Here is a 16656-nt window from a genome sequence, read left to right on the forward strand (position 1 = left end):
TTGAATAATTTATGTAATATTTCTTATGTTATATGATATATAGCAACATATGATATATAGCAATATATGTGAAGTATAATGTTTATAAATATGAACTTGTTAGTACAGTTTGATTACGTTTATATAAATGTAAATTTGCCTATGTCACAAGAGATAATTCAGTAAAGACGTTCAAAAAAAAAAAGAAGGCATGTTGTTATGTATGTCTGACAGCAAGAGGTTGAACTATATTACGGTGGTCTATTTTTTCTTTTAGTTTCATCCCAGTCTAACAGAGTCATATACAGAATGTTGCTGTCTTTTGGAAGTAGGGGTGAAGATGCATGCTGCATATATGTTTGATAGCAGTCCTTGAAATGCGTGACATATATATATATATACTTCATCCCAATCTACACCAGATGGATATACAGAAGGTGACTATCCTTTTTTCAGGACATTAGGGATGCAGACACTGTTCCCAGATATTATTTATGTATCTTCATAAAGATTTGTTTTCTTGGTTTATTGTAAGATCATACAATCATAGGAGCTTACTAGGCTAACAGCCCTAAGGCCCTTTTAAACCTGCCCATTTATGCCCCAGTTATCAATGCCCACAGGCTAGAATGGCTTTGCTATATACCTGTGCCTTAGGGCATCTACAGACTATCCCTGTCCGTATGGGCCACAAGTGACAAGCCAGGGGAGAATTTGTAATTCCCTATCCAGTGGCCCAAGCTGTGTTTGAATAGGCTTAGGAAATAGCTCTGTTTCACATGAATAGTAACTCTTTTCCAGAGAAGGGGTAATCTGTGAGACACCTACCTCTCCCTCCATCATGTTTTTTTATGTCACAGATGAGGTTTAGATCCTTAGATCTGGTAATTCTAGTGCTGTTTGTTTTGTGAATGTGTAGCAGATCCATCAGGGCTAGATCAGAGAATTCCTTGTAGGTTAGCATAGATTGTCCCTCAGTAGTATGTAGGAGACCAAGTACAGAGACATGACTTTGAGACAGTTTGCATAAGACATATCTCTTACACTCTGAATTCTTTCAGTAAGTAACCTCTGTGGCAATTCCAGCTGTTGCAAGTGCATGGAGAGGCGCATGCTGAAGGGTGCATTGTACTCAATTATTGGTCTAATGAGGACCGAGTCTAGTGGGACTATGATCTCCTTAGATTTGTATGCCATACCTTTACTTATAAGTTGTGCCACACAGACAGATTTTCTCGCTACCATGGACACATGATGATCAAAGTTTAGGTTACTGTCTGCCTGAGTTCCTAAATTCCTTACAACTAGATCTACTCTTTAGGGAGTGTTATCAATGTTGTTATTTGCAGTGTTGGCCATCTTCCCAAAGGATATAATTACACATTTTTTAGGTCATGGCTCTGGCACCAGTTATTTGTCTATGTGAACTGCTGTTTTGTCAGGCACAGCTTATTTCTTCATTGAAAGAAAAAATAAGACTGAATATCGTCCCTTGCTCATGTTTTTTACTCAGGGCATCACTGGATCATAAGGTTGAAAAATAGCTTTGAAATGCACCACAGTTATTTATAACCCAGTGGTTTCTGGGAGTCTTACAGACCTGTGAACCTTGGATTCATTTGACTATTTTTCCAGTTATTACAGGTATACTTTCAGACTGTCAGGATATCCTCAAAGGATACTGGAAATAAAAAAAGTTGAAGAGCACAGTGAACTTCTTTCCTTAATAATTATTTTTGTTCAGACCTTTGCTGGATTGAAAAATTGGGGGAAAACCCCTCCAAAATACATATTAGAACATCTACAACCCTCATGGTTTCTGGAGGTCTCAAAACTCCAGCTTAATTTGGATAGGCCAATTAGGATGTTTCTAAAAGATGTAGTCAAAAAGTTGAAAAGTAAGGCAAAATGTGGGAAATAATAGAAAACAATTAATCTGGATAATGTAGGAAGGCTGTGATAAGGAAATCCCAATGGACAGGGCAGTGAAGGATTTGTGTGTGAATGGGGAGCAGTAAACAAATGGCAGAGCCATGGAGCAGATCAGCTGGGGTGCCATTTCAACTAAGGCTGGCCCTGTGTGTGTGTTTATGAACACACACACACACCCACACACATATATATCATATATATATATATATATATATATATATATATATATATATATGTATATGTATATGGGTTCACTTCAAAATCTTGAAAGCTCAAAATCCTGAATCTCAAAATCCTGAACTCAAAATCTCAAAAGCTCAAAATACTGAAAACTCATAATGCTAAATCTCATAATACTGAAAAACATACAGGACACCAACACTGACTGTACTGCAGCAGAAATACATACCGAAACATATTACTCATCTACAATTATAAGCAGGGGGCAAGCCCCCCTGCACCCCCCATGCAGGGGATACACCCCCACACCCCCTGCTACTTAAATATATCAACTCTAAGATTACACTTCACAGAAGAAAATGGCAAACATACCATTATATGCTTCATGACTGCCTGTTCTAACCTTAGTCATGTTCCCTTTTAATGTACTATAGTATAGCATAACTCATCTTAGTGTGGTGAAGTGCGATCTCAGAGTTGATATATTTAAGTAGCAGGGGGTGTGGAGGGCACAGCCCCCCACATGCGGGTTTAGGGGGACTTGCCCCTGCTTATAGTTAGTTTAGACTGATATGGTTTGTGTTTTCTTTGTTTCTGTATGCATTTCTGCTGTGATATAGTCAGTGTTGGTGTCCTGTATGTTTTTCAGTATTATGAAATTCAGTATTATGAGTTTTCAGTATTTTGAGCTTTCAAGATTTTGAATTCAGGATTTTGAGCTTTCAAGATTTTGAAGTGAACCCATATATGGATATATATATATATATATATATATATATATATATATATATATATATATATATATATAGATGTGTGTGTGTGTGTGTGTGTATATATATATATATATATATATATATATATATATATATATATATATATATATACATACACACAGATAGATATAGATACATAGAGAGAGACAGATGAGTGATGTCTTTAAGTCAATCCAGAGAACCACTCAGAGATTTTTAACTTTTTTTTAGTCAATCATTCTCATGGGTCATTAAAAACTGTAGTTGAGCTGTGATTTGAGAGGCACATCCTATTGAAATGTGCATTTTCATTGTCAAGCAAGGTTGCTGTGCAACAGGGATTGGAAATAAGCCTTTCCTCCACTGTTGTTCAGTCTCAGGGATAAAAATATAATGTTTCAGGGGAGTGCTCCTGCAAAAACAAGTTTCTATATTGGTAATGAATGTGTCATAGTGTGTGGTGTGAGGTGTAAGTATGTGAACATGTGTGTGTGTGTGTGTGTGTGTGTGTGTGTGTGTGTGTGTGTGTGTGTGTGTGTTTGTGTCTGTGTGAGTGTATGTGTGTGCTTATGGAAACGTGATTTTACATTTGTACTTATAGTTTGAGTGTATTTTACTGAATATGGAGAGTGTGGATATGCAAAGTACAGTGTAATTAAGTGTGTATGTGGTTTAACAACTCCAAAGAACAGAGCAAAATTGAAAAGGCAGCAAACCAAAGACCAGGAAGGAACCGGACCACAAAACTTATAAGCTTTCGTTCGTTTAATAAAATACTATGAAATTCATCAGAATTCTGATGTAGTTCGTGGTGTTTTTGAACAAAAGCTTATAAGTTTTGTGGTCCGGTTCCTTCCTGGTCTTTGGTTTGCTGCTTTTTCACTTTTACTGTGTATGTGTTTTTTTTTTATTTGATTGCATGTGATGCACTGATTGGTTATTTAGATAATTCAATATATATATATATATATATATATATATATATATATATATATATATATATATATATATGCACTCACACACATATACATATATGTATATATATATATATATATATATATATATATATATATATATATACTCAAACACACAAAACCTATGCAGACAGCTACTGTATGTTTTTTTGAGGATTTTTTAAAATTATTTTATTACTTGTTTGATTTTGTTTTGACCAGGGTGAGGAAGGTGTTCGGGATATTCTACAAATTTTAAATGATGAATTTCGCCTGTCTATGGCACTTTCTGGTAAGCTCCTTTTTTTCTGAATAAGTACCATATTGAAAAATTACCACAGACTAAAAATACAGTGTAGTAAAGATAACATGTTTATTAATATAAGATGAATATCTGAGCTTCTGTATTCCTAACTATTCATCAATATTTTGAGACTTGCTGTTAATGGTGTTCCAAATGGTGTGAAGTTTATTAATGAATGCGGATTTAACATTTTGCTGAATACTGCTGTGGTTTAATATCAGTGCTGAGACAATGCTGTTTTGAGCAGCAGTGCTTTATGTTGCTTGTTCTGTAGGGAGCAATCTTTTACTGATCCAGCTGGGCAATTTTGTTTCACAGTAAGCATTTTGGAAAAAAAAATATTCTTCTACACTCTCCCCCAAGTTCAGTTCTACAGCTATTAAGAGTAGTTCAAGAAAACCGTTCTGCAGGAATATTGCAATAATTAAATGGATGCATCAGTTCCTAGACTGATTAAAGCTAAGGTACTTTCACATCACATTTGTGAGGTACACTAACTCTTAAGAACTGAATGGTAGCACATTGCTAGTTCAGAGGCAACTGTCAGCAGTTGCATTGTTTGTTTTTTAGGGGGAATTATTACAGGCAACAAATAAGGGTACAGAATTATGAATAAGTTAAAAAAATGTAATGAAATACCTTCCAGTAAGGTATAAACATCACTAGGGCCCTGGTCAAGCATCTCATAATATCACACCTTAGTCTTCTGCTGGAGGAGAGGGTGAGAGGATACTGATTGGCCTTACTCATGAGTGAATAGATTATAATGAAGCTTGTTTAGTAAGGAAAGGAACCCACTCTGGGTGTAAAAAGGCTTACAAGGTACTGTAGTTCCACAATTTTGCTGCTGTTAGTCATGGCTTTTACTCGTAATACATATTTACATTTTCCCATCCTTCAGTAGCAAACTGACTTCAGAGAATTGCTTTCTATTTATACCCGAAATGATCACTGATTTATTTATACCAGATGCATAATTTAAAAGCAGACTGTAAGTCACTGTTGCAGAATTTATCCAATCTTAATAGTACCCTATGTAAAGAACACTGTGACACCAAAATGTGGTTATTTCAATCTGTCTCATAGGTCTCTCTAGTATCTGGGTGTCTGTCTTCCCATTCTGTTTTGTCAAAGAGTATGGATGGAGTTCTCCTGGTCTCCAATTGAAGTGCTATTGCACTAAAACTGGAAAAGTTTTCACCATACTTGCAAGCTGGATGAGATGTACCTTTCTACTGTTATCGTTCATTCCTACCTGCATTTCACTATGCATCTGGCATATGGTCTACTACTCAAATGCAAGTTGTCAGTTCATTGGTTAGACTTCATGCCACCAGCATCAGCTCACTAACTCAGAAGTGCAGTCTACAGAAATTGCATGTAAGGACTCACTTGATGTCATAATGGAAACATTCATTAGAATACAAATGCCACTGTCATTTTGTCTTTTTACTGGCTAAACAGAATCCATTTTTAGCACAAATAAAATACAATTACCAATACAAAAAGTTCATTACAAATACAAAACGTTCACTTTGACTCACAAGGCACACCAGAATTGTAACCATTACCAGACTATAGGTAAGTTTAAATGAAGGCTACATTGTACTGTCTGACTGTTTTTTTTTTTTTTAGTGGCACAATGTCAGTGGCACAACAGGTAGCATAACCAGAATGTTGTGGGTTATGTTCCCACTGAAGGTGATTGGGTTGCTGAAACTGTACTACATCCTGGGTGTGTCATCTTTTGGATGAGGCTCGTCTGTTTGAGTTGGTGGTGGCTGTAAAACTTCCTACAGCACATATCAAAAAGAGTAGGTAACATTTCCTAATTCCATGGCCAATTTTCCCTAGTAGTGTAAATAGCACCTCAGGTCTGTCCTGAAAAGAGTCCATCAGCCTAGTGGGACTAACCTGGTCAACAAATAATAAATATATACATTTGTTATAAAAAGGAAATTGTCTGTAATCTGTACACTATTTGAATTTTTAAAGTTTGCCCATCTCTGAAATATGTTTTAGATCTCTAGTTAGCCAGTTTCCCCTTCCACCTCTCCACCTTCTCTTCGGGTTATGGAAGTTGTAGTTCAAGTTCAGTATTATAATGCTTATGTCCTACTCACTTTACTAATCTATCTGTTTATCTGTCTGTCTATTTATCTGTCTATCTATCGATCTATCTCTGTATTTATAATTGCGTGTGTATGTTTGTGTATGTCTATTGCATGTACTCGAGGCATATTTACTTGAGACACACATCTTCACTGCCACTCATTTGTTTGGGCAAGTGTTCTAATTCCCCCCAAAAATCTCCTTTAATGTTAAGTATCCCCCAAAAAACCCTGATTCAAAACCTAAAAATTCCCATCTAGTGTCTAACCATAAAATCTTACCTCCCTCTCTAAACCTAAAATCCACTTCTCCTTCCTAACCCAAAAGGTCTAACTGCTCCTTAAGCCTAAAATCCCCTGCACCCTCTTGTCCACTGTTGAAACCTAAACCTAAAATCCCCTGTATGCTCCCCTAAACTTAATATCCCCCACCCTCTTCCCCTCCTATTTACAGTCACTCTTTACATCTAAAATCTCCCCTCTCCTGTCTATGATTTTTCCACAACCTAAAATCCCTTCTCCCCCTCCCAAAACCCATAACTAAAAATCCCCTACCCCTACTCCTTCCCCTTCCACAATTGTTCCCTAAGCCTAAAATCCCCATCCCCTTCCCCTCACTTCCACGATCACTCCCTAAGCCTAAAATCCTCTTCCTCCTCCCTTCCATGATCGCTCCCCAAGCCTAAAATCCCTACCCCATCCCCTTCCCTTCCACGATTACTTCCAAAGCCTAAAATCCCCTTCCCCTTTCCACTCCCTTCCAAAATCACTCCTTAAGCCTAAAATCCCCTCCCCCTTCCCCCTCCCTTCCACAATACTCCCTAAGCCTAAAATCCCCATCTCTTCCCCCCTCCCTTCCACAATCACTTCCTAAGCCTAAAATCCCCATCCACTAACCCTAAAGACTGCACTGCACTGCCCATCCCCCTCCCTAAACCTCCCAGCACCCTCCTGGCTCCCCTTCCCCACTTGCCTGGTCCACAGCAAAAAATTGCTTGTGTCTTCTAGGATGCAAGGAGATGGTGTGGCAGCTACATCTCCGAAGATGCAAGTAGATGGTGCACTCACATTCAAATTCAAGTGCAGGCATCTGTTCACACCGGTTTACAGACATCCGTTACTTAAATTCAAGCAGCTGGAGCTCAAGTGGCTGTAGGGACCTGATATATATAAATATATATATATATATATATATATATATATATATATATATATATATATATATATATATATATATATGTATATATATATATATATATATATATCTACTTCAGAATATCAAAATCCCATATAAATGAATCCCTTTTCATTGAGACACCAATATCAAATCAGCAGTTAAGAGAAACATTAATCCAGTGAAAATGTTCACCGGGAGACTAACCACTTGGCCACTAGGACAACATACACACAACAAAGCAATTAAAGCCCACCAAAGTGGGAGGCTTTACCCCCCAAACCCCCAATAACTATATGTACCAACTTCAAGATCACACTATAGTGAGGAAAAGGGCAAATACCTCCAGGTTGGCCAAGTGGTTAGTTTCCTGGTGAACGTTTTGCTGGTTTAAGGTTTCCTGTAAGCGAAGATTTGATATTGTTGTCTCAATGAAGTGGGATTCACTGATATGGGGTTTTGAGATATATATATATATATATATATATATATATATATATATATATATGTCAGACAATGTTATATATAAGCCAAATTAACAACAGTAATTTCCTAAAATAGTTATCACCAAACAGTAAAATATTATTACTATAAAACAGTAACCCATTTTAAAAGAATGTTATACTAAATAAAATAGAATAACATTGTTAAAATAATAATTGGTATAACCCAGCCCCTGAAAATTCAGTAAACAGAATTTTGAACCCTCATGCATTTGTTGACGTTAACCCACATTTATAAATCGATCAGAAGATATCAATAATGTTGATAGCAACAAACAGTAAAATTGCCAGTTAAAACTGAAGCCACAAACAACAGGTAAGTCTCTCCTGAGGAGCAATAGAAACAAATATCTAGCGCAATATTCACCCAACAGAGGTCCTGAAAAGATACCAAAGCACCATGGTCCCATGAACCAACAAGAAGGATACTGTTTAAATAAATCAGGAAATGAACAGATAAATTCACTCTTCCATAATGCTGACAAAGATGAAAATGGCAGCTTCCTGCAACCCTTCATTCCACTTCCACTTCCACTTTATCTCCAGACAGTAACCACTCTTTTTTTTTTTCACACCAGCAAATGACCATCTTGACATTGGCAATAACAATGACGTAGATGGTATAACCATCAACATGAACAGCAAGACACCAATTCATAGTCCAGCAGCAGTAACACCCAAACTCATTTAACAAAGTTATTGCAAATATTGACTGAAAATCTAATCAAATTTAGTAAGCTCTGTGGTTTGGCAACAGATTGCCACAATGTTGAGAGCCTAGCTACATTACCTGGATCCCCAGAAGAAGCATTTATCTTTTAGATTTTTAATTATTTCTACATAGAAATTTAAGTAAGCAGTTGAGATCTTCCATAGAAAATAAAATATTATTGGGTAATATGATTCAGACACAGAACAAATGACATATTATGAAGATATTTAGTGTTAATTTGTTTCTCTTTCCTGATCAAAACAAATGTCCAGACTGATCAGTTGTTACCAGTCATATTGTTTTTTTTCATTCACATTTACTAAAGAAATCAGCCTCAGCTATATGTTCCAGCCCCCCCCCCCATAACCTATACTTTATATATGTCCATTGGATAACCATTAGTGCTGGCTGTATTTTATCTATCTGTTTGTCTTATTGACTTCCCCATTTCCACAGATTTAATCTCTTTATCTAGCTCTCATCTCACATTTGCTGCTATGTCTCTCCCACTTAACCAAATGAGCATATACAAGATAAAGATACAGAGACATCTTTATAATTTAATAAAAAAGCCAATGCACAGAAGAAAAATTCCAATGACTTTTAATACTGCCAAATCATATGCTTTGCTCATGAAGCCGCACAATGCTTTCTAAAGATAAAAGAACTCCAAAACAGATGTTTTGGTATGAGCTCAAAACAGTAAATGACTTTGAACTAGTGCCTGGTGTGACATCCCCTCTCTGGGCTAATAATCACGGAGCCTGAATCCTCACCACTGACAATGAAAAGGGACATTCACTTGGAAAATAATAAATACACACAGTATAACTAGATGCAACTCTCTGCATCAAGCACAATTTCCCTTAACAGCACACAGGGAACACACTAAGTCTGGGGTCTGTATTTGTCTCTCTATCTCCCTCCAGGTCCCCAGTAAGACTCCTCACTAGCAGAGCTATAGGGCTAAGTTCTCAGCTGAGTGTCCAAGCCAAGTTCTGCAGTACCCTGTCTGTGAAACCAGTGCTTCGGGTCTCTGCTAAAGGCAGCTGACACACACACTCTTTGAGATTTGATTTTCACACACACACACACACACACACACACACACACACACACACACACACACACACCTGGGAAAGGCTGGCACAAATTTACTATGCTATGGTAGTTACTGCCACCAGACACTACGAAGCTAGCTACTCTAAGGCTTTTACAAGGATACCCAATTATACTGAGTGAAATTAACATTAATACAAATGGTAGTGTTTTGACCAATGCAGTTAAGCTTTCAGGAGTAGCCACAGAGTCACCAAATAGGTATGAGTACTTTCACAGGTTAAAATATTCTCTAAAGGACCAACCAACCACAATGAAAAGTTTAAACATATTTAATAATAAATAACAAAAGAATATGAAAATACTAAATATCTGTTTACAATAAACCCCAGAGTTTCAGCCATAGGAAATATTAAAATAACAGAGGTGAATAGATTCACACAGATACAGAAAAACAGTATTTAACTAATCTCTCTATAGTTTTCTGACTGAGCTAAAGAATTACTATTCTCTGGTTACTTATTAGAACAAGGCAAGATGAAGTAGGTGAGGTATCCTTCTATGTCAGGTTTCAAAAATGGAGTGCTCTGACACTTCTCTGTCATCTGGTATTAAAACATCCCTTTTGTCCTAGATTACAGAATGACATCACATACATCTGGTCATCTGACTTCTGGTTCCCATGCTGGGCCTATTGCTAGAAACCGAACCAGAATTCAACACATATGTGTTACCATACACACAGATAGAGCTTTGCTGAGATGTGTTATAGCATCTGGAAGCTATAAAACCATAAATGCTTCCACATTTCCTACAATGGCTAATAAACCATTTTCTGGCACAGACATTTAGTCTGTGGCTGCAATCAGAACTATAAAATACAATCTTTATGGCCTAAACCAGGTGATTTAATTTCAGGATATTTTTCTGAAAGTTAGCGGGACTGAGCTTAACTTCTTCTCTTCCTGTATCCTCTGTTAAAACATATACATTTAATAAATTACAATACAGTCGAGACCCACTGTTGGTACATTTTTTAACACAAGCAGCTTTACAAACACATTTTTCAACACAAGCATCTGTACAAATCAGTTTGATATACAAATGACATATAATTCTTTACAAAACTCTAGCTAGCTCTGATGGCATATGTTACACACCCACTGCCCTACTTCTCTTGGCATAGCTGGCAATACCTCACATCATCACACCTGACATTATGCTCTTCAGTGGCCATCGTCCAATGTTTGATGCTTAGCTTCAAGTAAAAATCCATACAGTACCCCACTACACTTAGTGCCATGATATCAATATCTTCAAAGCTCATGCTTTTAGTAATATGCTAACATTTCATTGACTAGACTCCCATGTATTCTCTTCCACTGGACCCTTCAAATGAATATTCTGACTCCTCCTCCTCCCTTGGCATCCTGAATGTCAGGGCTTCTGTAAGGTGGTACAAAGTCAAAGCAAGGTCACTCACTACTTTGGCCTACTTTGGAAAACATGAATAGATGTCTTATACCGACAAGCTGTAGAATGAATTCCACAAAAACAAGTCAAGTGTGTCTCACAACTGCGTCAGAGAGGCTAAGAAGCAGAATAGTACGGTAGTAAGAAAGATGACCCTTTGAGTCATGACACATTTAATGATGGCAGTCCTAACCAGTTCTGAAAAAAAGAGTCAAATAACTGCTGAGATTTTACAAGACTAAGCTGACACTGAGTATTCCCTTTACTCATTTAGCACCCCCCCTACAAACTGCCAAACTGTTCATTTTCTAATCCACTATTCCTCTGAGGGCACCTACTTCATCACAAGCAGCATAACTTCTATTTCTCATGACAGAAAATGTCCAAGAAGTGACATCAGATCCATCCACATGTGCTTCATTAGAAAACTGTTGCAGAAGCTAAGGCTGTGCTTTCAAAAAGGTGACAGTTTGCTACAGCATTTGCTAAAATTAACCGTTCCCTAAGTTTGCTATCCATTTTATACCATCTTCAGTTGTTGTAGTCAAGGAAACAAATTCCATATTTCTATACAAGTGTAGTCCATGGCCTCTGTTCAGCAGCTGACAAAGATTTTGTAAAAAGGTGGCTTCTTATAAAAATATATTTGAAGCAGTAGAAACTATTTTACTGGAATGAAAGACTGAAAACCAACTCTATTTGTTATGTTGCTAACAGCATAGAGTTGAGGTGCACATGAAAATGTATATTTTTAATGCTTCAGGGCTTTGTTTGGTTATTGTATAATTTGGAGCATTCACAAAGAATTGCAGGTGACTCTGACAGCTCTGTAAACAGCATATGAGCCCTATGTTCTTGGATACGAAAAGACACTATGGATATTTAGAGAAACATGGAGAATTAGACCATTTTAGTCCTCAAAGTTAGATGTGGTATAGTTGAGCATTGAGTATCAGTGGTGTTTCACAGCAGTGCCAAATGATTTAATGAGTAACAGTAGATCAACAGCAGTTAAGAGAAAGCAGACATTTTGAATTTCCTAGTTGCCACTAGTCTGTATCTCATATACATATGTAGGGTGAGGAAATCTGCAGTCCAGAACAGTGCAGCTGCTGTTTCTTAAGCAGATATTCCCAACTCTCTCCCACCACATGTGCTCTGAAGCATACATGGAACACAGAAAGCTACTTAAAAATGTATTTCAGTTTTTTTTTTAAATCTCTCTTCCTGATACTGCAACACAGAAAGAAGTCCCTATTTTTGCATTCTACTCACAGATTACATTTCCATTTCTAAACTAGTTAGTACACTGCATTTATAGACACTATGAACATACTTCATGGCTTTATTTCTTACATGTTATAGCTTCCTTTTCTAACAGTATGTAACTCCAGACTTTAATAAATCTAACATGGAAGTAGTATTGTGCACAAAGCGAAAAGCAAAAGTACATCCATTACCATTACCTAAACTGTGGTCATGACAGCAAATTAGGAAATTAGAAGAAGCTGAAAATTGTGATCAAAGGAAAATAGTGAAACAGGTTAACAACTTCAAATGTCAGGAAGGCGTGGTTAAAAAGAAGAAGAAAATCTGAATGAGGGGTTCAAACTTAGAATTGGAGGTCAAAATATCATTAGTGAGCATTGCCTCAGTTGCAGAGAAGCTCAAGGATGACAGGATGCAGTTATTCAGTCACATGTGGAGGACAGTAGAAGACAATTTGACAAAGTAGATTTGGGAGAAAAAGGAAAATGGTCAGACAAGGTGAGGGTCTTCAGCCAAGAGATAGAAAAATCAGGAACTGATGATGAAAATGATGAAGTTGAAATAACCATCTCTGTGATACGACAAGTCAGTGAGGGTTAAAATCATAAAAAAGGGTAATTTATGAATGTTACCAACATGTCTTTTGTTTGTTTTAGAAAAATGTATTCTAACTTAGTTTAGCCAAGTTTTTAGGATGTGTCCCTTTACTTCTGAATGACATCCTTGACTTTTGTAAGCCTTTATCCCTTATGCATTTAATGGCTTTAGTATAAGTACTTTGAATTTCAAAGGGTAATATACACTTGGCCAGTACTGGAAAAGCTTGATTTACACACACACACACACACACACACACACACATATTTAGGATTCATGTGTTGAGACTAACCTCCTGAATGTCGATTGTCAAGACACTTGACAGTCAGAACACTGAATTCAAAAGTGAAAACCAAAACATTTATATATATATATATATATATATATATATATATATATATATATATATATATATATATATATATATATTTTCTTTTTTTTTTTTTTTTTAACTATCCGCGGTGGTACAGTGGTAGCATTGTTACATCACAGCAAGAGGTTCTCCTGTTTGATTCTCGGCTGGAATGCCTTCTGTGTGGAGTCTGCATGTCCTCCCCGTGGTCGAGTGGCCTCCGAAAGACATGTGTGAATTGGTGTGCCTTCACTGAAGGTTGGGCATCGGGCTGGCAACTCGGCACCATAAAAATCGACTGCCAATCATTGGCAAACCAGAGTTCCGCTGTGGTGACTCCTAACCGGGAAAAGCCAAAAAGACAAACAACAACATTATTTTTTTTTAACTCCAAGATTACACTATTCTCAGGGAAGGAGCATAGTCTGTAACCCACACGCAGCTAATCTCACACACCTGTCAATCATCTGCATTGTTGACCTTGGTGTGTCACGGCTTCCATTTGTTTGCTAATCTAGGTAGAACACTGATCCACATTCCACATAGACCCTCTTCAGGGTTATGCTGGGAAAACTGGCTGGCTAAATGACTTGGGCAGGACTACACAGTAAGAAAATAAAGGTTGTGGGAAGGAAACCCAGGACTGCTGGAGGTTATGTGTACAACAGACACAGTCTTAAAACTCTGCACAAAACTGACATACTCTAACTTTTGTAGTTTTATTTCCTTGTACAATTATTTTGATAAGCATGCAGTTCAAACTTTGTATTTTACTCCTCTTAATATGAAATAACTTAAGTATGCACTGCTCTCTAACCTTCAGTGATAGCTCCACAACTGAATTACTGTTATGTGTAGGTGAGTTACCACACCTTAAGTGTCATAGTGCTGAATGCACCTCTCAAATTCTTTGATCAAGAATGAAGAAGAAAGTCAAATGGAAGGGGGGAGCAAAAACATAAAAACAGTGACATTTTTTAAATATTACCCTAATTCACTTAGAAAGTTAATAGAAAAACATACATGTTCAAAACACTAAGAATTGTAAAACCCTAATGTTAGTCATTACTGCCTACATACCTCTCAACCTCTTAGTGCAAGAAATCTGGACAAAGTCTGACAAAATGGGGGTACAAAGGCCCAAAAATAGGGGCAGATTTTATATATTGCTCTTATATACTTAGAAAGTTGTGATAGTAACAGGGTCTATGTTGACATACATTTTCTGAAGGACTTGAAGTCTGAAACTCAAATGTATGTCATTATTTAGTGACTTCAGTCCTCAGATCATCCCAATGACTTGCCAGAAAATCACAAATTTTATGAGGAATAGACCAACAATATGAGGCAAAAATCTGGACATTCTGTGAAAATCTGGACAGTTGAGAGGCATGATTGACTATATGTAGCATGCGATTTACTAAAAAGTCAAAAATTTCACAAAGAACAGAACAAATGTACAAAGCAAAATCAGGGATGTTCTGCAAAATCAAGGACATTTGTTTCCATTTTTTAGTTTGTTATGGGACCTTAGGCATGTAGCTTCATTTGCAAATTTGGGAGAATTGTGAATTACTGCAAGATCTGAGCATTGTTTATATACTGTACTTTATTTCAATCTCCACAAGTAGAATTACTTGAAAAAGATAGCTGTTTTTTATTTTGAACTTGGTCTGGAGTCTTAGTCTAATAGTTTCATTTGCAATTATGGGAGAATTGTGAACTACTGCAGTATCTGAATTTCTGCCTACTCTTGTGCCTTAGACTGTAGTGGAATTGTAATATTGTAATATTGACAGTATTGCAATTTCTGCTGCATGATTTGGACTTCTGTGCTTCTGTACATGTTTACATTCCAATTTTGCTGCTAGAGTCTTACATTCTGCTGATAAGTTGCTAGCTTAAAGTTGCATTCCAGTGCTTTTCTGGTTGCTACAATTCTTGTTTTCCATGCAAACACACACACACACACACACACACACACACACACACACACACACACACACACACTCTCTCTCTCTCTCACACACACACACACACACACATACACACACACACACACAAACACACACTACATACTTCTCAACTGTACAGATTTTCACAGAATGTCCAGATTATTGCCTCGTATTTTTGGTCCGTTTTACATAAAATTTTGGTTTTCTGTCAAATTAGTGGCGTATCATTAAAGACTAAAGTTAGAAAATAATGACAGATATTTGAGCGTCAGACTTCATACCCTTCAGAAAATTCAAGCTAACCCAAAACCTGCTATTTTATCAACTTTCTAAGTTTGTAAGAGCAATATTAAAAATGTCCCTATTTTTGGGCCTCTGTCCCAATTTTATTGATGGCGTTGTCCAGATTTCTTGCTCTAAGAGGTTGAGAGGTAGCACACACACATACACACACACACACACACACACACACACACACACACACACACACACACACACACATTTAGGATTCATTTCTTGAGATTGACCTCCTGAATGTCATGACACTGACAGTCCGAACATTGAATTCAAAAGAAAAAGCAAAAACATTTTTGCATGAGGACAAGCCCCTCCTCACCCTCTTCTTTTCAGCCACACTTTCCAGATATTTTAAGTTGTTAACTTGTTTAAGTATTTCCCTTCCATCACAATTTTCAGCTTCTTCTAATTTCCTGTGTTTTACCTCTGCTATTGTGTCTGTCCCACTTCCCACTGATATATTAAGTACAGCTTCCCCTGCTGCCCCCTACTGGTTGTACATTAATTACATTTTCCCTGCCCCAACTGTAAAATCTAAAGTTTCTGAAATTCTAACCTACCTGGGATCATTGACCTGTAGAGAAGAGTCATAGGCCTAAGAGAGCAGTGAAATGTTACAGGTTCTGAAGTGGCAGAGCTCCACTGTTGGCTTTATTTGATTGGATCTCTCTCTCTCTAGCAAATCTGCTATAACCAGCACAGAGCTATGCCCACCTTGGGTCTTTTATTCAAGACACCGAGAAGAATAGAAAGCCCTGAACTGTAAGAAAGAAGCATTTAATCAAAATGGAAAGAAAAAAACTGCTTTTTTTAACTAACAACTTACAGACCTGATATAATGTAGACTAAGAGCTTTTGTGTACAATTTCTCCGGCTTCTTACAGCAGCTTGCAATTTTCTCCACCCTTTGTCTACTGGGATTTTAAAAGGCAGTGTCTCTGGCTTCTGTCTCTTATGGTAATCTGGCTTTCAATGTCCCCCTCATCTTTTTTCATTGCTGCTGTCAGTTGTGTAAGCTATTTAAGTACTTCTCCCACCCACTGTTTTCCATAGA

The 16656-nt window shown here is 37.1% G+C and overlaps 1 protein-coding gene across 2 annotated transcripts in view; it reads left to right on the forward strand.

Moving 5' to 3' along the window:
• Positions 1–16656, forward strand: part of LOC122801841 (hydroxyacid oxidase 2-like) — a 458779-nt gene that overhangs the window by 390663 nt on the left and 51460 nt on the right. For both annotated transcript variants that reach the window (XM_044071490.1, XM_044071489.1), the window contains exon 7: positions 4019–4088. In XM_044071490.1, coding sequence (XP_043927425.1) covers positions 4019–4088 — 70 coding nt within the window. The remainder of the gene's footprint in view (positions 1–4018; positions 4089–16656) is intronic.

Source organism: Protopterus annectens, chromosome 5.part0 (genome assembly GCF_019279795.1).
Source record: "Protopterus annectens isolate FY-2018-M chromosome 5.part0, PAN1.0, whole genome shotgun sequence".
Classification (NCBI taxonomy): Eukaryota; Metazoa; Chordata; order Ceratodontiformes; family Protopteridae; genus Protopterus; species Protopterus annectens.